The sequence below is a fragment of the Macrobrachium nipponense genome, chromosome 47 (assembly GCF_015104395.2).
Source record: "Macrobrachium nipponense isolate FS-2020 chromosome 47, ASM1510439v2, whole genome shotgun sequence".
In the NCBI taxonomy this organism is placed as follows: Eukaryota; Metazoa; Arthropoda; class Malacostraca; order Decapoda; family Palaemonidae; genus Macrobrachium; species Macrobrachium nipponense.
The window spans coordinates 26308637-26333822 of NC_087222.1; the positions used below are offsets into that span (position 1 = coordinate 26308637).

Here is a 25186-nt window from a genome sequence, read left to right on the forward strand (position 1 = left end):
CCCCCCGGCGGAAACATATAATATCATGCGAGTCATACCTCCCCACTAATTGCAATCATCAGGATTCAACTTGGGCTCTCTCGTCATGAAGTTACTGGGGCTGAATACACTCCTTTCGATTAAGGGATGAAGTTTAATGATTCGAAAGGTCTCGAATGTTTAGGGGCGCGTGACCGGATAATCCCGTGAGTGGAAGTTATTGTAACTATGGGGTGAGTTGAAAGAACTTCTTGTGTGTTGAGAATTTGAGTTATATATATATATATATATATATATATATATATATATATATATATATATATATATATATACTCACACACAAAGATGAATTATGGAAAGACATCTTCAACCGATAGAAATTACGTATGAGAAGTTACCATACGACGCTTAAAGTGGCACCGTCTGACAGACCTGACCGTGTAAGGTATATCCAGAAGATGGAAAAGTTCCATAGGAAAAATTGAAGAATGATGACACACCTTCAGTCGACAGGAATACATACGGGAAGTCATCGTACGACGATCAAAGTGTCATCATCGTCTGACATCCCTGTCTGTGTAAGGTATATCGGGGAGATGGAAAAGTTCCAGCGACAAAATTCTTTAACAAATGACGGAAGCCGTTCGGAAAACTGGAATGCCTTCCTCGTGCGAATGTCTTCATATTGCGGTCCTAAATTTATATATATATATGTATCTCCCAGAGCTGGAATGACAAGAGAGCAATTACGACGAAGGTTATTTAATATTCGCGAAGGGGGGCCACGGGTAATTTGATTCTTTCGACCCCTGTTGTCGTCTGAGCTGGGTTCACAATGGCTGTTTCCAGCAGGAGATGAAGGTTTTTGCGTCAGGTTTTGTATTTCTGGATGTAAGGGCGTTGGGTATAGAGGATATATTTACATATATACATGTGTGTGGGTGTGAGTGTGTGTTTTACAGGCAGATAGCGAAATGCTGTTAGGTATATTTGATACTTGCAGGGGCTAGTACTAAACACAGCAAAATACATTTGACACCCAAGGGGCTAGTACTAAAAACACAGCCAAAAAAAAAAACAAAAAAAAATACATTTGACCCAACCCAAGGGGCTAGTACTAAAATATGGCGAAACTACATTTGACACTTCAGGGGCTAGTACTGAACACGGCAAAATACATTTGACGCCCCAGGGACTAGTACTAAACAGGGCAAAACACATTTGACGCCTCAGGGGTTAATACTAAACACAGCAAAATATATTTGACCCATGAGGGGCTAGTACTAAATATGACAAAATACATTTGACACCCCAGGGGCTAGTACTAAACAGGCAGTTCGCGAAATGCCTGGTTTCGCTATCAGCCTGTAACGTATATATATACATACAAATCTGTAACACGACTATCTCCAAGGCGGCCTAGTCCAGCGGAGAGAATGGAGGACCAGTAAAGTGTCATAGCCTTGGTAATCTGGATGATTATCTGGGTGTCATCATTGTTATTCTGCACTTCCTGCTTTTGACCGAATAATAATAATAATAATATAGTATCCTAAAAACTCTCAAAGTATATTTAACTCTTTCGCGTCCTCTCCGCCCACTTAAGCTCCCTCGCACTAGACTTCTCTCCTTACAAACGGAATTTGCATGGCTATTTATCTTTGTTTCCTGCCCTTGCTTTTTTGTAAGGGGAAGCGGAAGAGCTCACCTCTCACCCAGTTGATAGATCTTCAATGTTCATTTAACATTTTCGATGTCTGCGTATTATATGTAATATATGATTTTCTGACGGTCTTATCCATCATTATCTTCAGTTTTGGTCCGTATAGTTTACCGGGAAATCTTCGAAAGCATCCAGCACTTATATTTTTTTTTTACAGGCTTCAAGGATTCCTAAACATCATAGCTTTTTGTTTACAGTCTTCAAGGATTCCTAAACATCATAGCTTCAATATGGCTGTCCTTTTCCATTCCCAAAATGGGAGCTCTGGCCTTCTTTAGGGCTGGTGCTCCAGCTACACAATGGAGATAAATATATGGCTAGAAATTAAACTTTAAACATAGATATTTAATACCTATAAGGCCAGGCAAATGATGATCTTATCGGGTCCTACAAGGCCTAATGGAATCTGACAAAACGGCTAGAAAGTATTGCCTCTTGCTCGAGGAGGTAATAAGCCATGACCTCCCCTAGCAATGCATACGCCTGAACCACAACTAGACTGCGAGGACACACACACACGCACAAACACATTTGTTTATATACATGCGTGTATATGTTTTGTGTATGTATATAGAGCAGCTTAATGCTGTGTAAGTTCTCGGCAAGGGCTCAGTGATAGTACGTCTTTTGTTTGTCCACGTAATCATCCTCGCTAAGGGTAATACAAACTTAATGACAGACAGCAAAATATATAATAATATATACTATTAATGTATCGATGTATCTGAAGATATGGTTACGTAGCGAAGTCATAGACACCACAAAACCATTTGACCCCGCGGGGTGAATTCTCCGCTAAAGCCAAATCCTTTCTCTCTCTCTCTCTCTCTCTGTCTCCACCCCGAATATCGCTTTCCCCTTTTTCGGGCAGAACCTGAAACGGATCTTCTCCCAAACGTTTTGCCGAAACGTTACGCTGGCCCCATTTTATTTTAGAATGCGCATATTGCATTCGTTTCGCCTCGGTTTTTTTTTTCTTCTTCTTTTCATTCGTCCGCGGAGGCTGGGAAAGGGAGGTGGGGGATCGGCTTAACCCAATGGGCTTGGCTTGGCCTGCCTGCCTGTGTGTGTGTGTGTGTGTGTATTTTGTGTGTTTGTGTGTGGTGTCCTTTTTCCAAAGTTTTTATTGAGTTAATGTTGGTTGGTCACCCACCTTGGTTGCGATGCAGTGAGATATGTATATGGCAGGTGTAACAATATATATATATATATATTATATATATATATATATATATATATATATTATATATGATATATAGAGATAGAGAGAGGAGAGAGAGGAGAGAGAGAGAGAGTTAGAGAGAGAGAGAGCCATATCATGACTCATAAGAAGAGAGAGACTTCTCTTCAGATAATGGTGGGGAGATATTATACTTTTTAACTCTTGGCCAGACTATATTATTATTATTATTTATTATTATTATTATTATTATTATTATTTATGAAAAACAGTTCTTTTAATGAGATTTTCCCCTTAAGAATGGATTTTAGTAATTATATATACCATATCTATATGATATAATATAATTTTTATTATAATTATATTTCATTTTAAAACAAAATCTCCACCAACACCCAAAGCCAGAAACTAATGGAGCTTCTAGCCTCAGCTAAAAGACATTTGCTGCGCTCACTGTGCGCCGCTGAAATGACGCTGTAGGCGATTTACACCGCGGGAACAGACTCTCGGAGTAATTACATTTAATTACTCTTACGTCATTTGGACGTCGAGATAATGACGCCCCGGGTAATTGAGGGGGTTGTTATTCAAGCGTTATAGTCGCTGTTATATCTATTGTCTCGGAGAGAGAAGTTATTATTGTTATTTTATTATTATTTATTATTACAAAAGAGAAAGTATGTATAACAATTATTTTTATTATAAGGGCACTTTCCGTCATCTGAATGTACCTTACACACTATGGCTTATTTCTTCTCCTCTTTATTATTATTATTATTATTATTATTATTATTATTATTATTATTATTATTATTATTACGGAACTTTTCCATCGTCTAAATGTACCTTATTACACACTATGGATTGTTATGTCTCCTCCCAATAAATTAAAGTATTATTATTATTATTATTATTATTATTATTATTATTATTATTATTATTATTGTTAAACAAACAAAAAATATATGCATAAGAAATCTTCATCATATAAGCGAATACCGCAAGAAACTGACATACAGTCACCAAAGACGCCATTTTAGAATTAAATACCCCCCACCACTCCTCGCACCCTAGTAAGTAACAAGAGGATAAGGGAGGGTGGGAGGGTGGTGGTGTGGGCCAATTGTTGTAAATAAGATGACTTGGCATATCTTAGCCGCTGTGATACAGGTCTGGGTTCTACTGTTGATGTGTTCATTTTCAGTTCATGTTTTTGAACATTTCGGTCGTATTTTAAGATTCTGTCATTTTGTTGCAAATTTATTTTAGAAATATTTTTTGTGTTATTTTGGATATGTATATAGACGGCATATATGTATATTTAGATTTTTATTTTTAAAGTTTTCTTTGCGTTCTGTTTTGTGTGCAACTGTTATTATTTTTTAGAAATTTACTTAGTATCCAGAATTCAAAAGAGGGGAAAGGAATGTCAGATAGATATTTATAATTCAATTTTATTTAAAATGTCTTAGAATCAAGACAGAAAATCGGGTAAAGATAATGATATACTTCATAAAATGTGCAAAAATACAGACTCAAGATTTTTTAGAATTAAGATAAACTTACAAAAACTGACGATTATGAATTCGATCAATTGCGTGACGATGAAAGTTTTTAAAAGATTGGGACAAAAATATGCAAAAAAATAATAAATTGTGTGTGAAATTAAAAATTTAAAATATTTAGAAATGAGAAAAAAAACTTTCAAAAAATAATTATAAATTGTGTAAAAATAAAAACTAGAAATTTAGAATTGGGAACAAACTTTAAAAAAATCATTGTAAATTGTGTAAAAATAACTTTTTTTTTAAATCATTAGAAATTATGTGTACAAATAAAAAATTAAAATTGAGAAAAAACTTTTTAAAAAATAATTATAAGTTGTGTAAAAACAAAGACTTAAAATGATTTAAAATTGAGACAAAAACTTTTTATAGAACAAAGTATAAAAAATATAGATAAATTATGACTTTAAATAGATAATTATAAATTGTGTTCAAATAAAATTACTTAAAATTGAGACAAAACTTTGTAAAAGGACCATTATAAAAAAAACATAGATATAAATTATGACTAAGGAAAATAATTATAAATTATGTCAAAATGAAAACTGAAAATTTTTTAAAACCGAGACAAAATTTTTTATATAAAAACCATTATAAAAAATATAGATAAAAACAATTATAAATTGTGTCAAAATACAAACATTTTATAAAAACCATTATAAAAAAATATAGATAGAAAAAAATAATTATAAATTGCATCGAAACAAAAACTGAAAATTCTTTCAAACTGAGACACGAACTTTTTAAAAGAACCATCATTAAAAAAAACATAGATATAAATTTTGAAAACACCGGAACATCCTATGACTGAGATCATGAGAAAAGCATAGCAGACAGAAGAAGAAGAAGAAGTCTGCTGGCTCTCAGAGTAGACTGACCTCCTTCCGTCTCAGACGATTGTATTGATCTGAGAGTACAGTTACAAGGCCTCTCTCTCTCTCTCTCTCTCTCTCTCTCCACAGAAAAAGATTTACCCTGCCTTTCACTCTCATTTCGAAAACTATCATGATAAAAGACTACAGACCATTTCATTTTCTCTCTCTCTCTCTCTCTCTCTCTCTCTCTCTCTCTCTCTCTCATTTACGTAACACTTCAGCCTCTGACCCTCACTGTGGGAAAGATGAATCTGGCCTCTCTCTCTCTCTCTCTCTCTCTCTTCTCTCTCTCTCTCTCTCTCTCTCTCTCTCTCTCTCTCTCTCTCTGTAATTTACGATTGTTTGACATCTTTATTGCACTCAAACAGACATATATACTATATGTATATACATACATACATACACTATATATATATATATATTATATATATATATATATATATATATATATATATATATATATATATATATATATATCTTGTGACGAATGCGTCGTCAGGATCTGTCGTTTGATCTGACGGATAGTCAGTCGTGCGTCTTGACGCGCCACTCCCACCCCTGATTAGATTCGTCTCTCCAGGTCCTTGTTAGTGCAATTGACGGGTCGTTCCCTCTAATCATACTTTCTCGTTCTCGTTTTTAGATGCCCTCCCTATCCCCCCCCCCCCCCCCCCCCTAAAAACCCCCTAGGATGTATTTCTGGCTTCCCATTCACCAGGGAGAGAGATGATCAAGTCCCTCTCACTATCTCTGTCTCTCTGTATTTCTCCGTCTCCCTTCGTCGTCGCATCTTACGGAAACTTGCCCCCCAGGATCTCAAAAGGACTTCTCGGAACTTAGGCCAATTATGACAGCAATGGGCTCATTAGGAAAGTAACTGCCACGTTTTGGAGTGGAATAAAAAAAACAGGGGTTGTTTTGGGGCGGGTGGGAGGGAAACCTGCTGCTGCTGCAAAGGCGATTAATGAGAGAGAGAGAGAGAGAGAGAGAGAGAGGCCGCATCAAAATAGAAGCGACCTATTGACAAGATTGACAAGAAGCGGCTAATATGGGCAATTTGTCTGGGCGATGGATATAAGTGCAGGGTTGTTGCTAGGATTGGTGTGTTTTTAGGGGGGGGGGGGTTTAGGGGGATCCTTGGGGTTTTTTTGAAGGGGGGGTTAGGATTTGAGGTCCCCAGGATCACAGATTAGGAGCTCAAGCTACTCATACAAGTAGCAGAGCTATTACTCAAAGTTACGAAATATCTTTGTGGTGTCTCCACTTAAGTGTTGACGCCTTGTAACTGGTTATCAAACCCTGTTGATATCAGTGTTAGATCTGTCAGCTCTTACTTTCATTGGTAGGTCTGTCCTCTTCAGAAAAGTATCTCTGTTGTTGCCTGGTGAGTCTTGACATTTTCCAGTTACTTATGAAAACCTAGACAGATGTGATACTGGAAGTAACAGCCACTGGAACCTTTAATAAAACTCTGTCATGTGAAACACTTGATAACGAACTGACTCCTTTTCTCTTTCAGCTGCTACTGAGGTGTACGTTTAGCCATTTTGTAGCTCAAAATGCACTTAGTAGTTTGTATGTGACACTTTTCAAAGCCAGCCCTAGGAGAGCTGTCAATCAGCTCAGTGGTCCGGTTTTAAACTAAGATATACTTGAACTTTTTTCAAATCATATTTCTAATGGTATGTTTATTTCAATCCAAATTTACCCATTAATGTATCAAAATATATGTTAAATAATTTTTTTTAGCTCGGAATACACTTGTAGTTTGTATATTACACTTTTCAAATATTTTGTCCAAGTGTTGGTATACGAAACTTTACAATTGATGTTTCAAATGGTTTGTTTATTTCAGTACAAATTTATCCCTTTTAATGTATTACCCCTTTTTGCTCACTGTAGGAATCAACTCCCACTGCCTCCCATACCAGTCATCACTGCATCCATGTACATCACTTCATACCCCTAACAAAAACCTAACTCAGTTACTCACCTCTCTCTCTCTCTCTTTCTCTTTCCAGCCGCAGGGGCGTGGCAGATGCGCCCCAAGAAGGCGAAAGGGCGAGAGGGCAGCCCCGTGCGTCTGACCTGCCACATGCCCTCCTTGCCCACAGCTCAGCTCTTCTGGTACAAGGGATCTGAAACACTGCCCATTGAAAGTAACTCTAGGTGAGGTCGAGTGTTTGGGTGTGTGGCGTTCGCGAAAGGTTCCGCTGAACGTGCGAGTACAGATAAAGTTCTCTGAGGCTTGCTTATGGACCTATGCTGTGCCACCCACCTGTTGTCTTGAAATTATGCCCTATGGTTTGTCACTGACCTGGATTTTGAAAGTATACCCTACTGAATCTCTAAGACGTACCTTATGCTGTGTCACTCGCCTGTATCTTGGTAGTATACCCTACAGTTTCACTGACCTGTCTTGAGATCACACTCCTACACTGTGTCACTGGCTTGTAACTATAAAACCACACCCCTGCACTGTGTCACTGACCTATATATTTAAAAAACACACCCCTACACTGTGTCACTAACCTGTATCTTTAAAAACACACTCCTACACTGTGTCACTGACCTGCAACTTAAAAAACACACCTCTACACTGTGTCACTGACCTGTATTTTGAAATCACACCTCTACACTGTGTTACTGAGCAGTATCTTGATGATACAGCCTGTGATCTGTCACTGACCTGGGTTTTGAAAGCACTACCTATGGTCTATTACTGACATGTATTATACCTTAATAATAATACCCACTTCGCATTGTGCCACTCACCTGTAATGTGAAGCCCCCATCTTAACAAAGTTGCATACTATCCAGCAAACACTTTTGGAATGAAAAACTTCACCAACCTGTCCTCCTTTTCACTTACGTTAACCTCTGCATCGCCATTTAAACCCACGTATTCTGTTGGTTAAGGCACTCCTGCGGCAAATGGAGGGTCTCCTGGATTTGAGTCCAGTCTCCGGGTCAAACCAGGTCGATTTAGGTGATGGAATTGTATACCTGGGTGTTACTCCAAGTAAGGTAGATTGTGGCCAGGGATAATGGAATTGGCGCTGGCAGTCTCTTCTTAAAAGATACACGTGCATACTATATATATAGGTTTGTATGCAAACCTATATATATAGTTGGGTTGCTATGAAGAGAGAGAGAGAGAGAGAGAGAGAGAGAGAGAGAGAGAGAGAGAGAGAGAGAGAGAGAGAGAGAGAAAAACCCAGCCCCCACTTGTGAAAGAACCTTTTGTGGATCTTACAAAAGACAATCAGGCAAGAATGAACGTGAAAAGAATTGTTCCAAGAAATTGTGAAGGCGCTGAAACTGTCTCAAGATGAGGAGAGAGAGAGAGAGAGAGAGAGAGAGAGAGAGAGAGAGAGAGAGAGAGAGAGAGAGAGAGAGGAGAATTCGATCAATAGAAACGCTTCAGCACCAAGAATTAGATATTTTTGACACGAATTCTTCCTATGATTTATTGCAAGAGATCAATTTCTAGATAGCACTTGAGGTGTTTGGGTCCTTTCAATCTAGCGGTTAGGACGCCTGCCTCGACAGAGAGAGGCCCCGAGTTCGAATCCTGAGTGAGTAGAGTACCTTAGGCATATATTGTTAGATTCAGTAGTGCCCAAATTGTGAGTTAGGGACTTGGTAGTTTTATTAGACTTTGGTGGGTCTCAAGTAGATTGTAGCAAGGAATAGGGCATTTAACCTTATGGGCTAGGTCCAGCAGTGACCTGCCCTCTACCTTGACTTTAATCTATCACAGTCCACCAACAAACAGGTACATAAATAACTATTTACCGTAACGGACGCACAATAGGTTATAACGGAACCCTCCTAAAGCATTCCGGCGCACTCGGGAATCGAACTTGGGCCTTTGTTTAGTATAATTTGATGGTAATTTCAGTAACTGTTATCTGATCCTTTCCAGGTACTACCAACCTTCCCCGGGTGTTCTGCAGATTACCAATATTACCCAAGAAGACTCAGGGATATATAAGTGAGTAGTGCGCTATCATAATTATCAGTGTAACACTGCCACTGTTCTTATGATTGATATAGCAGTGCCACTAACTTAATTATCAGTGTATAACAGTTCCACTATCTTAATTATCAGTATATAACAGTGCCACTATTTTTATTATCACTGTAGGCGTGCCACTATCATAATTATCAATATAACCATTACGTTCTCTCACCCGTCGCAGGTGCAAAGGTGTGAACCCTCTCATCAAGAACGACTTCATGAGCCCAGGCGTCCAACTCACAGTCGAGAGCCACCACTACGCCCCAAATGGCGACGCTGAAGGGGGAGGGGAGGTGGAGGAGGAGGAGGGGGGTGGGGGTGGAGGAGGAGCCGGTCCCCCTTCCTCGATCCCAAAACCCACCCTCCTAGCGACCCCACGTCCAAGGTAGAGGTCCAGGTGGGTGGGGCACAGGACGGTCCTGGAGTGCATCACTGATGACGTGTTGAATCCGAAGCTCCTCTGGTCCAGGATCGGTTAGTTGGAAATGTGGGGTTTTACTGTGTGTGTATATATATATATAATATATATATATATATATATATATATATATATATATATATAAACCAGTAGTAGAAACTATAAGAAAATGATAAAAACCTAATAATAACGTCAAATCCGAAACTCTTGTGTCCAGGATCGGTTTGTTTGGAAATTTGGGGTTTGATTGTGATATATATATATATATATATATACATTCATACATACATACAGTGGTCCCCTCGTATTCGCGGGGGGGATGTGTGTGCCAGAACCCCCCCGCAACTAATAGTTAGAACTCACGAATAGTTGGAACCCCTATAAAAATGCTTAAAAATCTCCTATTTTGTTAGTTAAAACTTGAGAAAAACCAACTAAAAATTATTATACCTGGTTTTTTTAATAGTTTTATCACAAAAAGTGCATTTCTTGATGAAATTAGTAAAAAAAGCACAGGAATTTGTGGATATTTCTCATAGAAAAATACCGCAAATAGGTGAGTCTTCCACGAATAATGTGGGGAAATGTTCCAGAGAGAAATCCGCGAATGCGGGAGTCCACGAATCCGGAGAACACGAATACAGGGGGCATCAATTGTATATAGTTTGCTACCAGACAAAAACATGGACAACCAACCAATACAATTTAACATACAAAATAATCCTTTTGTAATATTTAAACCACTAACTTCGAAACCACCATTTGAACCAGAAACCGGTCATACAGTGTAATTTCACTTCCGTACATACCGCCACACACCTTGTGCTCTCGGAATATAATGATTTTTAAATAAGTATACAGTCTGTGGCTTCATCGTAGCGAAATGAACTCCGGAAACAGGTAGTTGTTCTCTTGAGGGAGAATTGCTTTTTGGAAGTTCGTTCTCTGCAGTGATGGGGAGAGAGAAAATGTTCGACAATTTCTTTTTATCAAGGAATGAGGCAGATGTTTTCACAGATGATTGTCGGGGGGGATGGGAGGGAATGCAGGAAATGTTTTAAGAGGTTTTTCTCGCATTCGTGGAGGAGGTGGATAAATAATGTTTCTGTTTCTGAGTGAGAGAATGAAAAAAAAAAAAGAAAAACTTTGCTTCTGAAGTGTTTTCTCAGCAGAATGTTTGAGAGAAATGTTTTTATAGATATTTTCATAATGACAAATATACTCAACAGATATTTACGCAGTGGAAATATTAAAAATATATATATATTAAAGGTTTTTCTCAATAGTAATGAAAGCCTCTGGTTGCTGAACTCAAATTTACAGTGATTATTTATGTTTAATTTTTGAAATTGTAAGAGAAAATACATTTGAAATACAAGATGAAAGTATTGTATGTTATATATATATTTAATATATATATATATATATATATATATATATATTATCTATAATTATATCTATATATATAGTATATATATATAATAATCTATATATATCTATATATATATAATATATATACATAATTATATATATATATATATATAAAGTGACAACTGAATGACCAACGGGAAATATATATAAATAAAAAATCACATAGATGAATCATTATAAAAATTTTATTTTACCACCTACACAACAGTCACTGTCTTCAGTAAGGAAACGTCATTTGGGAGAGGGGCGCCCTTTTGACACCCCCCTCCCCCCACCCCCCCAAAAAAAAATCCACTGTCACATTCAGACGTTAAAAAAAGAATGTGTTAAAAACACAGAAGCAAGAGAGACGTTCGATTGACCTCTTTTTAGAGAGAGAGAGAGAGAGAGAGAGAGAGAGAGAGGACTCAAATCACTCCGAGACTCCAAGAAGACAAAAGCTTTCAAAAGAACGCACCCGATGATGTTGGCCTCGTACATAATATAATAAGGATTTGAGAATCTTTAGTCTAAAGCTTTTATGTGTGTGGGGAAGGGAAGGGACGGGGGGATGGCGATTCATTAGGAAATAAACCTCTCCATTCCTTCTGCGTCAGGTCAAGTGACGAAAGGGCTTACGAAATACGGCCCCCCCCCTAAACCCCCGGCCCCGCAAGACCTTCAGTTGGAAATTCTGTGACGACACATAAGACGAGGCGGTCGTCAATGGAACTGGGCACCGAGTTCTGTTTGGCAGATAAGGCGATTGCTGTTGATTCGACTCGCTTTGATCTCGTCGTGTGGCAAGAGCCAGTGTGTACACGGCTGTATGCTGCCCTCTGAGGAGAGAGAGAGAGAGAGGTGTGTCTGTGTGTGTGTGGGACATTTGATAATTCTCGATTCAGACGGGAGGATGCGACAGAAAAGGCGATCTCTGTTCAGGGGTTCATCTTGGACGCGAGACCTCTCTGTCTCTCTCTCTGTCTCTGTCTCTCTCTTCAGGGGTTCATCTTGGACGAAAGATCTCTCTCTCTCTCTCTCTCTCTCTCTCTCTCTCTCTCTCTCTCTCTCTCTCGTTTTGTTCAAATTACGACATACAACAAGGGGGACACGAAGGTTCAAAACAGACTTACTTACCATTTTGTCGACCTTACAATTGGTTTAAATCTCTCTCTCTCTCTCTCTCTCTCTCTCTCTCTCTCTCTCTCTCTCTCTCACGGAGATTCGAATAAGACTTACCTATTTCGACCCGACAACTGCATCAGATCACCCCCTTCGGATGTTAGAGAATTCCTCACTCTTGGGGTTGTTGTTCCTTCCTTCCCTTGGGATGTTTCAATTCCCCTTCTGGGAATGTTCCAGTTCCCCCCTCTGGAATGTTTGAAAATCACGCGCTGGCTGGAAGGATGTTCCCGTCTCCCCCACAGATGTCTTACACACACACACACACACACACACACACACACACAACAACAATAACAACCTTGCTGTAAATTATTCCAGAATCACAAAGAATATTTTTTTTAAAATTACAAAAAAGTCGTTTGGCAGAATTATAATTTTAGATGGGTTTAGATTTTGACATTATGAGTGACGGTTTCAAAGTTACAAGTCAAAGAGTCATTACTAAACGGATAAAGGCTCTTTGGCATCGAAAAATGAACACTTCTTGATGCTGTCTGATTACTTACAAACACTCATTCTACTTCCGTCGCAGACGGGCGCGAAATCAGACGGTCGGGCGTACGGACTGAAGGCCAGGGGTCCCTGGCATTCCAGGCAGTGAAGGAATACGACGCTGGAGTCTACAACTGTTCTGTCGTCAGTCCCTTGCTGAAGTCGCCAGTCACTCAGGTGAGCTACAGATTCGTTAGCAGTCAGTCGCTACAGGTTCGTTAGCAGTGAGTCACTCAGGTAAGCTACAGATTCGTTAGCAGTGAGTCACTCAGGTAAGCTACAGATTCGTTAGCAGCCAGTCACTCAGGTGAGCTACAGATTCGTTATCAGCAAGGCAACTCAGGTAAGCTGACAGATCAGACCTTTCTTTCAGAGCAGTCGTTGATACTATAGCCGTTAGCAGTACTGTTGATGTTTTTTTTTTTTCTCTCCAAAACCGTACGTTGTACGTAGGCACAGTACTGTGTTTATATATATATATCTATATATATATATATATATATATATATATATATATATATATGAATAATTATCACATCGAACCGTGATTCATTTATATGTCATTCGAGCTAAAAATGTCCTTTAATATCTAAATTCGCTCTACCTCGGAATTGATATATTTTCATAAATGTACCGAAGGGGAATTTTTTTAGTGATAATAATTTCGTCCCCACATGGGATCGAACCACCGTCCAAATGGACGGGAACGAAATCAGGACAGATAGCGTCACTGTCTGTCCTGATTTCGTTCCCGTCCACTTGGACGGTGGTTCGATCCCATGGGGTGGACGAAATTATTAGCAACTAAAAAAATTCCCCTTCGGTACATATATGATATATCAATTCCGAGGTAGAGCGAATTTAGATATTAAATGACATTTGTAGCTCGAATGATATATCTATATATATATATATATATATATATAATATATATATATCCTATTATATATATATATATATATATCTTTCTTTACAAGACGTCATCTCAGAATAAACCTGGACAGGAAAAAATATCTAACAAAAGAAAACGAAGAAAAAAACTTGCAATAAAAGGTATATACAAAAGAAATGACGGATTCTTTCCCATTATATCCAGAATCCCTGTCACCTCCATTTCAACCCCCATTCCCCCCACCCCCTTAGCCCTTCCTCAATCCCCCCTCCTCCCCCACCCCCCAATCCTTTAAAGGCGATGAGGTGGCGACTGAGGAACCTTGTAAGAAAAAGAGTAGTACTGAAAAGTTGAACTTTATGAAGTTTTAACTGCTGGTAAAGGTGATAAAACCAGTTTTACCATTGATATTATACTAATTATGTATATTTCTATATTATTATTGCCTTATCTTCATGATAAATATCTTTATTTGACGAATAATTCCATATAATATGAAATAGACTTTCATCTACGCAGTCAACTGACGCAACGTAACATAGACTTATTGTTACGTTCATAGCAACCCCTTGTTTACGATTATTATTTTTCGGTAATCGGTAACCTTTCAGAAACTCAAAAATGGTTAAATACGGTATGAATAACATTTAGTATGATTTAATATTGATTTTTCATTAGAAATTTCATTATTATTCTTGTGGTAAATCGCTGTTTTGAACAGTTCACGGCGAAAGTGATCGTTATACATTGTAGTACTAATGTTTGGAATTGGCGAAGAGACTAAATGAATAAAACCGTTGGTGTTTTTCCTTATAAATTATTTCCATATCTTCGTAATATATAACTTTATTCGAAGAATAACGCCATATCGATTAAATATACTTCTATTCTCCATTCTAAAGTATATATAACCATCTTCTCGGACTTGTTCGGATTCCTGGCTACGTCTAGAACTTCACATTTCAAACTAGAACTGTATTTTCTTCTTCGCTGGCGGATTTAGGACTTTTAATAATAATAAGAAATCTTAACTATGTGATCGTTGGTGAAGTATAGTTAAATAGCCATTAATACTCCACGACATTTGTAGCTGTTGTAGAACAATTCAGTCGCACGAACGATAATGATGTACGATAGTTATCGTACATCATCTTATCGTTGCAGATGTAAACAAAATAATGGAATCCCTCTTTTTTGGGAGGGAAAATATGATACGTAATCGGCTTTGTTTGTTACCTTTACTTTGAATTTGTGGAGATAAGCGAGTGAAAACTGGCATTTACAATAACATCATTCCTATTCGCAGATGATTTTGTAATTTACGAACAAAAATTCACCCTAATTTATGGACGTTTTCTTGACAAAATTGTCGTATTTTATACTTGACGTCTTCAATGTCCAATTTGTATCATTATCTCAAGTTTTTGCTTTATGATTTCGACGTTTTTCATTGTTAATTAACAAAGTTTTTCATTTTACTAGCAATTTTTTTTAAAGGTGCAGTCAAGTTTTTAACTGTTTGTCACGAAGTTTTGAATGTGAAAATATCCTCAGACAGTGGTATACCATTGTTACTATACTCTGTTTTTTTCCATCTGTCCATCCGCCTGTGGTGGTCGCGCATGGTAACACCTACGTCCCAGGCTTTAAATAGTTACGCTACGTGTAAGTTTCAGGTAAATAAAAGGATATTATCTTGGTGTATATTTGCAACTGAGAAGTGTTTTAATAATTTACTGTATGCGAACTACACCGTTAATATTGGAAATAGGATACTATTTAAAGCCCGGGACGCAGTGTTACCATGCGCAAACACCACAGGCGGATGGACAGATGGAAAAAAAAAACAGTATAATCATCATTATTGTCACTATAACTCCTTCTTTCTAACAATCACCGTCCATCTCTCCATCCTTCCTTCCAGATGTTCGAGCTCTCGGTCCTCAAACCTCCCCGGGTGAACATCACCATCATCCCCCAGGGGGGGCAGGTCCCCAACGGGGAGTCCATCGTCAGGATCAACTGTTCTGCCTCCGGCTTCCCCAGACCGGAGATCTCCTGGTACAAGGACGGCAAGGCAGTGCCCCTCTCTGGGCGTCACATCTTCGATACCCTGGAGATGGACAGGAACTTTACCCTGGAGCAGTTGGCCATCACGAATATCATGGCTACGGATAGTGTGAGTATAGGATATAGTTTAGAGCCACTGTGACGTGAGCCCGGGTGATTTGGGGGTCCTTTACTGGAGATATTTTAGGATCAGACTTGGGGGTCCTTTGAGAAATTATATGTTAAAATAGGTCCGATGTATCCTAGCAAAGGTTAATCTTGTCTACAAATAAATCCTCAAAAGCTTAAAAGTTTTATTTACACAAAAGCGTAAATGATTATTTCCAATCTCATTAATTAATATAAAAAAATTGGCTTAATTTGTAGTTTTTAACTGTTTCTATGTTTCTATATCTATTCACTTTTATTGCAAATAATTATCAATATACCTGTAAACTTTTCACCTTCTAGTTGCAAAATTCTCTCTCTCTCTCTCTCTCTCTCTCTCTCTCTCTCTCTCTCTCTCTCTCTCTCAGTAAATAAAAGTTTTAGTAAATGTTTCAAAAGCAAAGCAATTATCCCACTCATTCACCCGCCATGCAAACCCCGCGCTTGCATGCAACAATGCAGTACCTCATTTTCAAGATCTATATAGCAGTTGACCTCGATACCTGACGAAAAAGTAGGTCATTCGTGACTTGAGGTCGAGTAATCACACGTGGATTGCAATTTACTGCATTTCATTGCATTTTATGGCAGCAACATTGCATGCTTAGCGATACGCAGAGGTTAATGTTCGCATTTAGTCAAAGCTTGGCCCGAAATGAAAATTGATTTAGGGGTTCTTATAGGCAATGAAAAACCCACTATATACAGAACAAGCAGGTTAATGGGTTCAGGAAATATAGAAGAAAGTATAGAATTCTATATTCTGGAAGTAAATTCTTTTGATCTTTATGAATGTTTTGTAACGTTAAAGTCACTTAATCATTTTTTCACATACATATATCTTTCTAGTCTTCTGTCACATTTAAGCTATGAATCAGCTGTGCTGAGGATTGGCAGATATATTACAAATAATCATCTGGCAACCGTTCTTACTAATCAAATCACCAAGGCACTAAAACCAGTCTTAACGTAAACCTAAACTAACCTGACCTAATCTAACCTAGCCTAACACAAAACCTGTAACTCCATTAAGCTCCCATTCTCTCCACTTGTCTGGATCACCTGAGAGCGCTTACGCTTAACGCGTTACCACTTTATGGTATATATATGCTCTGAGCATTCGTATTCCACGCACAGTCTGCGAACGGTTAATCTCACCAGCTTCTGTCAGTTCCGCTCGCAATTGCACAAATCTATACTCCACTCCAGTCACAGTCACTCAATTGCAACCAAATCCACGGTCCACTTTCTCAAAAAATATGACTGGTCTGCTGTCATTTTGTGAGCGGCCATCTTGCAGTGACGTCATTTCCCGTCGGTTGTTGTCTTTCTATCACTCCTCAGTTGCCTCGCCTCTTCCGAAGCAGATTCAAATGCAGTTATTCATGGGATTCCATTTTTTCGTCTTTTTCCTCTGTTGCGTTTTCTCGCGATGGAGCAGAGGTGCGAGAGGGACTGATTGATTGATTGAGCGATGAGAAAGAATCTGACCTCTTTTGGAAAGGGGTCGCGGTCATTCCTATAAACCGCCGACTTAACCTTCCTTTCCTGCTCTGGGTTTTTCCTCTGTCTTACCTCCTTTCTCTGTTGCGTTTTGGGCCTGTTGGATTAAACGTCACTGATGACCTGTAGTCCTGTTCCATTAGACGTCACTGATGACCTATACTAGTCCTGTTTCTGTAGACATTGTGATATTACTCCACCTAAACCTTTCGTAAACTTCTGGCCCCCACGGAAACCTAGGTCAAACCAAATCGATGCGCCAAACGGCTGGACCCGTTCAAAACAAATTCGAAATAAATTTCTGATCTCTCTGTCATGCAACCCCATCTCTGCAGCTTCTTCCCTTATGTTAATCAATTTAACCTCCCTCCCTAACCCCTCCTCTCCTAATCCGCCCCTCCCACTACCCGCGCTTACGCAAGTCATAATTACTATTCTTCTTGTCATTAATCCTTCTGATCTCAGTAATTAACCCCAGTGGCTGTAATTAGGTCAGGGAGCAGAATTTTGGGGGATTGAAATGCGATTACCTAATCCCATGACCTAATTCTAATCGACTCCTCTTCTGATTGGTTGGTAATACACAGATCTTTGAGGCAATATTTTTTTTTAACATATTTTAGTGCTGAGAATGGCTAGGTTTGTGTTTAGGCCATGTTGTTAGAGTGCTCAAGAGGTCAAGCTCAGTGTTTAGGTCGTATTAAGGCTATATGGACTTTGTTTTGGTTGTTGAAATGTTTAGCATCGTGCTTAGAACTGGTTGGAGTTGAGGACTTTGTAATACACAGATCATTTTTTATGTAGAATAATGCTTAGAAGAATGTTTAGCTTTGACCTCAGAATGTTTAGTTACATTGGTTAGACTGATTAGGAATTAGTAGGATATACATTGACCTTATTTATTTATTTATTATTTTTTGTGTGAAAAGATATTTAGACTTTTCATCTTTTATGCTTAGTAGTCACTGAAATGTTGAGGTACTTCCTGCTAGAATTAATGTTCAGGATTTATTTGGTAATGAACCGACTGTTCTTCTGAGTAGATTATACATTAATTGATTTTTCAGGCACTATTATTCCTCTCACCAACATTCCCGGAATCTTTCCATCATTGAAACGTCTTACAAATCTTGGTCAGCCACTCAATATAGTGTCACCACTTTACCACTTCATCTCTCTTATAACCCCATCAATTTCTTGTGCCTTTCCATATTCCTCGACCTCTTATTGACTCTCTTTATGCTCAGCATTCGCTTCTACAAGCGCTCTCAACCTTACGTTAATCCCTTACAGCAGTGTGTTGGCCCTACCTTCAGAATACTGACTATCTCAGGGCAGGGCTACATTCAGACAGCATCTCTCCATATGCATTTTTCACTCGAGAGATCCATTTGCTCAGTAGTTCTCTGCAGTACTTTAACGCCCTTCTCCTTCATCTCCCCCAGGGAGTATTCCAGTGCATTGCCAAGAACCGCGCCGGAGTCGCCTCCGAGGGAGTCCTCCTTACGGTGAAGCTCTCCCCTAACATGCCCGGCGTAGCGCAGAACGTCAGAGTGCTGGACAAGACCTCCAAGAGCATTCTGGTCACGTGGAGTCCTCCCACTCCAGTCGTCTTGAACAAGTACCACTCAGACGTGGGCTACGTCATCCATTACTTGGAGATTGGTAGGTGCTCCTTTGTAACAAGCTTGTCAGTCTGATGTATTATTAGCCTTCGTCTTTAGCCCTTGCTTTTGTTTCCATGTCTCATTAGCCTTCAGTGGTCTTGTAATATTTATTTGGTGTATTGTCTCCATGTCTTCATAGCTGTCCAGGTTTATAGTTAACTTTGGGGTGAAGATCATAGGAGAATCAGTGTCTGCATTGTCCTTCATTTTCTTTTCCAAATTATGGAGCTGGACTTTTTCTAAATCTGTGAAATGCCCATAATTCAATACTGTTTTCTAATTTAATTCTTATATATCACAATTTATCCCAAAGCCTTTCGTACAAATGACATAAATATGTAATAGTGAATGTTTTTATCCACTTTTTTACTTAATGGAAAGTTGGTTTATGAATAGAAATATTATTATTGATGTTTAAATATCCCTGTTCACCTCATAAGTTCAGTATGAATCTGTAATATTTATTACTTGTCATTCAGTATTTCTCCACTGTGAATATTTAATACAATTCCCACTTTTTAACATCAATATTTCATATGTTACACCTCCCTTGAATAAGATATTTCTTTCCCCTTCCTCTCCCAGCCGGGTCTGACCAAGAGAAACAAGTAGTCACCAATAACACGAGTTTCAGGATTTCGGAGCTTCGCCCCTACACCCTGTACTCCATCTACGTCCGTACCTTCACCATTGAGCTGGACCAGATCCACCCGCTTTTTGGGGAGCCCACGCCGTCCCTCTTGGTCCAAACGCAGCCGGATGGTGAGTTATTTTTTGATGTGGTCCAGCAGTGGCTTGTCAGTATTTTGTTAAGCGTGTGTGTGTGTGTGTGCGTAAGAGCCCGTCAGGGTGCGTCTAACCTGCTGTACTAGGACAAGTCTTAACATGAAAACATGTCAGCAATTTATCGCGTTCATATTGCAGACAGGTTTGATACAGGTCAGCTGCTCGTTGATAATCGTAAGCAGAACTTCGTACCGTTATCCACACAACTTGTCACGCATACGTCACGAGCGGGTTTAACGCAAGTCGGCAACTTACTGGCAATCCTAAGCTTTGCTTCGTACAATTATCCAGCATTCGCCAAAGATTCTTTCCCCACTTGCAGTCACCGACTTATTTTTAAACCTGTTTGTGATTCGTATGCAGTAACCGGCTGACATGTTAATGACATGTTTCAACGTAGAGTGGATGCGCCCTTAGTAGGATATCTCGAGAACAGGCGAGTGAATTTGGATGAATGCGGGTGAAGATATTCACTGGGTGATTTCTCTGGGTGATTAACCTCATTGACAGACATGTCTAGGGAGCGTCTTCGTTTCAGTCAGCAAAATCTAACCGTCGGAGGGAACGGAGTTTCCTAGCACCGGTTAAAGAAAATGGGATTGATGCACAGTAACTGGGTAACTGTGCTATTTTCTGTATACTAAATTTGGTGGGGTTTGAGAAGGGTGAAGCACCCCTTCCCCCCCAATCCTGGGGTAAGATACTTTATCGTAGTTAAGGTTAGGTTTAGGAGGTATGTTCGTCAAGATACAATGTTGTGTATCTTTATAGTTTCTTCATGTAGTGTTGTTATCTATTTTGCAGTCACGTGTTCCCTCACTTCTAATGTCTACATTTTCCCTCATTTTAATCTTTTTCCCCTCATCGATTGTGGCCTACCTTCATTCATCTTTTTTACATACCCTCTTTTCATCCATCTGTTATATTTCCATTTCCTCGGTTCCTTCCCCTCATTCTTCTCTACTTCTAGCTTTATCACTTCCTAAAGTTTCCCCTTTCTCATTCCCCTCTTAACTCTTCCCCTCTTCCCTCGTCTTTTTTCCCCTTTTATCTCCAACTTCCTCGCTTGCTTTCCTTGTCCATATCCCCCTCTCGAGTTCCCCTCGGTGCTTGACGAGCATTGCTGAGCGAGTTTGTAGTTCGGATCTGAAACGCTTTAGAAGTCGTCAAAAGGTGTGAATGTCTCATCGGTCGCTTGGCCATTCGGTCGGTCGATTGATTTCCTCTGCTCGAGAAAAGGAGGAATGAATAAAAAAAAATCGATAACCAGATCAAAATGTAAGCTATAAACAATGCAACGACAATCGTGTTAGTTCTCAGAACTCCTCCCAAAGCGTTTTACGAGAATTTGAATGATAGATTTTTAGAATCGTCAGTAGACGAGGGTCTTGGATTGTATTTTTTTTTAACTTGGTTTGGGCTCCCTGCTTGGGCCAAGATCTGTAAATGCGTCGTCATTATGGTATGATTAGAGCATTCAGGGCTTGAAATTGTAATTTTGGGTTGCCATAGACTTTCTGTGACTACTCGTAGGTTTACAAAAGTTTTATTAATAATAATAATAATAATAATAATAATAATAATAATAATATACTTTCATTGTTATGTCCTCTTCGACCAGAGGAACATCTAAGAAGACCAGAAACACTTCCTCAATTCACCTGTGTCTCCTTTCTTCGTGTTTATTCCTTCCTGTATTATCTTCCCTCTTCATTCTTCCCCCCCCCCCCTTCCCCCTTCCCACCTTCTCTCATTTTCCAATTCGTCTTTTCCAATTTCGATTATTAGGAAGACCCAGATATCATAGAAAAGCGGCTGGAGAGGAGGAGAGAGTGGGTGATTGGGAATTGAGGCAGAAATAGAATAGGGTAAAAAGATAAGGATTAGGGGAACGCTTGTCTCTCTCTCTCTCTCTCTCTCTCTCTCTCTCTCTCTCTCTCTCTCTCTCTCTAGTGGGGTTTTTGGTGAAGTTTAATGAGAGCTATTCATTCTTGTTTAGATGTGTATATTAGGACATTTTAAATCGTACTATAATGGGCGTAATGTCTGTCCGTCTCTCCGTCTGTCATTCAATCACGGCCAAACGGCTGGTCCGATGGGCATGAAACTTGGCAGGGTTATAGTGGGGACCCCTAAGATGGTTTATAATGGGGTATCATCCTACCTCTTTCCGAAGGGGGTGGGGGTGAGAAGGGATTCCCTGAAACGGAGCTAGTTCTGCCCGTAGACTTAGTTACTTTACGAATTTTCATGCATAATATTCTGTATACATATGTTTGCTAGTAAGAATAATAATTAATGATAATATATGGGGCATCCCCGAGTTCCAACAATGAAAACTGATAGAACACAAGTTAAAAGCATCAGGGAACAACAGAGGCAGAAGAAACGTCCAAAGCTTTGACTGTAGCGAGAGAAACTGTCTTGTTTACCTAAACCAATGGCTCCCCCAACCATGGAGAGGCCATGCCCCACCTAAACTTTTCTGAAAAATCATGGTTGCCCCCTGTGGTGATATACTATATCTCTTCTCTTCATATGAAGGAAGCCTAGAAGGTCATTAATTTGGTTCAAACATTCTCTGATTGCCCCCCTTGAAAATCAAATTACGTAGGACCCCCCAACACTTGGGAGTCACCAATCTAAGCCAAAAGTTGTGCGACAGGGTTGCTTTCGAATGTGGGAATTGGACGCAGAGTCGAACGCCTTGGAGATGTTAGAAGTTGGAGCCATTGAACCTAAGCTGGAATGATTAGAGAAATAGACACGTCTCCTTCGTTACGGAGGTTCATGGAACCATCTTTTGCCTTCAGGAATCACATTCAGCAGCTGGGTAAGGCCATGGCCGTGCCCAGGAGTGCCCGGTCTGTGACGGACACCTCTGGGAATAGTGTAAAATATGCGTTCCGGGCCTGACCTTTTGAAAGCATATAATTGTCTGCTGGAATTGTTAAATCAGTTGAGCATCGAAGTGATTGTGGGAAGGAATATGTGGTTTTGTGAATCCTCATGCAAGAGAAATTAAGAATTATTCTTTGGAATGTCTTATTAAGTGGCTGTAGCACAGCCAAATGTTCTAAGAGCACAAGTCATAAGGCCATTTACCACCTGTAATGGGACGACCGTAAGTGGCTTAGTAAGAGTGATAGCTATCATAACCAACGTACTAGATGATTTATCAAAGATGCAAGTCAAGAAACTGGACATTACGTTCCCCAAATTGCCTATCAATAAGAAAGGAGCTTGACACGAATCTTCCAGGGAAAAATTTGATGAAGAATGAATGAATGAACGAATTAAGTCCATTGATAGATAGCTAAATGACACGCGATTCTTCTCCAAGAGGAAGAGGACAAAGGGAACTGGATATATTCAACAGAGAACCCCATTTGTTCAGTGGCCTTGAGACGGGAAGGGATGATGCCATTCGGGTGAATAATGGAGGATAAGACTGGGGGAAAAATGCTTCAGAGGTGGTTGTAATAACGCCCATAAATAATGTCGAGGAATGTATAAAGGGGAGAGAGAAAGAGAATAAGAAAGAGAGAAGACTGTCTCGAAAAGGGGTAAAGGTTTTTAATATAAATATTTAAGGGTCCTTTGTAATACTTATTATTATTATAACTTTGGCACCCTTTTCCCCGTCGTGGATTATCCTGTCGTGTTCTAAGTAGTTCTTTGTCTGTCTTCATGTGTAGTTTTATCATCACATTTGGTGTGTGGAGTTCAGGGTTACATTTCGTGTCGCTTCTCATTCAGTGCAGGTTACTCTCTTTTTGTATCGTTTCTCAATCAATGCCTAGTTCTGGATTTGTTACTACCATGGACGGTTCATTGGTCCCACTCAGTTGTCCCACCTTGAGTTGTACACTTCCAGTGCTGCCAGCGCAAGAGTCCTTTTACTGTATAGGAGAAGATAGCTAATCGGAAACCTTGTAACAGTCTGGCGTTCTTGTATACCATACATGAGAAGGAAAATTACAGAACTTGGTTGCTTCACTGGGCAGAAAGGCGAATAAACCTACCTACCATCCTTATATCTGTATCAATTCAAGTAGTAGGTACGTTAGAACGTCTGGCCCACAGTATATTAAGGATCAAAGAGCGAAAACTTTGAGGCACAGAGTTGAAAACAACACATGATGCCAAGTCCAGCGACCCAGTTCTCCTTAGGAGAATGAGTCATGAAATTTAAGCCCAAGCCAACACTGGGACTTTTGAGGTCAGTCAGTTGCACTAAGAAATAACAAGAGAGGTTTGACAGCAAGCCGTGAAGAAAGGATGCAGGAACGGAGGTAAAATAAATGGCTAAGAAATAACAGATCAGGACATAAATTCAGGGACACTGATATAATTAACAGAAAACTGGGAGAATATATATAAGGATAGCCCTCAACATTAAGAGAGAATGTTCTTAATTAATCTGGAAAGCGATGGATTTCAAAGCCTCAGTTATCAAGAAAGAGAAATGAAAGGGAGTTGAGGTCAAAAGTAAAGTAGGAATACTGGACTGCATCTAATTTAGAAATATCTGTCATTTGTCGGGGGTTCATTTTCTTGCCAAAAAAGGGATAACAGAGATGAATTAAAATAAACATTCTTAAGTAACAAAGTTAAACTAGATAATGAGTAAAGTAAACAATTAAGAGAATAAATAAAGCGCTGCCCTCTCTACAGGGCTTAGAAGAAGGAGAATTCAGGCAGCGAGTCTTCATTTGCAGTTGGAAATGGTTAGGACATCACTTATCATCTCCACAACTCGAGGTCTCTTGAGACATAAGCATTGTTATCCCAAATCCTGGTTAACATATTCCCCGTGTCGTAAGATTGACTTGCAAGATATTAACCTAAGGTCTTTCCCCAGGAAGCCAGTCATGAACAGATGCCTCTCATTGAATATTCGAGGTATTTGTAACTCGAGGTATCTAGACACCACTTATGATCTACAATCATGGTTAAAGATATGGTCCATGATCCAGTGATTGTTTGTCATCAGCAGGACTAGCAATCATGATTTAATTTCATGTGGCTCTTTTCAAACTGGTCTACATTAGGGATAAGTATTGATACAGGGTCCCCATTGAAGGTATCCATCATACTCCGTGATCTTTAAAATCATGCTCCCTTGGCCAATAGTAGTAGTCAGTTCGAGATCAAAGTCTTTTGAATGCATTGCCATTTTGGATTCAAGGTCGGCTGAGGTCCTCAGTGAATGCCCTAGTCTTGACAGGAGGTCTCCAGTAGTGACTCTTGGTCATCTGTTGATACGT

The 25186-nt window shown here is 39.3% G+C and overlaps 1 protein-coding gene across 1 annotated transcript in view; it reads left to right on the forward strand.

Annotated features, from left to right (window-relative positions):
• LOC135204603 (protogenin B-like) overlaps window positions 1–25186 on the forward strand; it is a 121351-nt gene that overhangs the window by 74578 nt on the left and 21587 nt on the right. The window contains 7 exon segments of the mRNA XM_064234751.1: window positions 7344–7491; window positions 9251–9319; window positions 9528–9820; window positions 12892–13028; window positions 15668–15922; window positions 18909–19128; window positions 19716–19892. Of these exon segments, the coding sequence (XP_064090821.1) occupies window positions 7344–7491; window positions 9251–9319; window positions 9528–9820; window positions 12892–13028; window positions 15668–15922; window positions 18909–19128; window positions 19716–19892 (1299 nt within the window).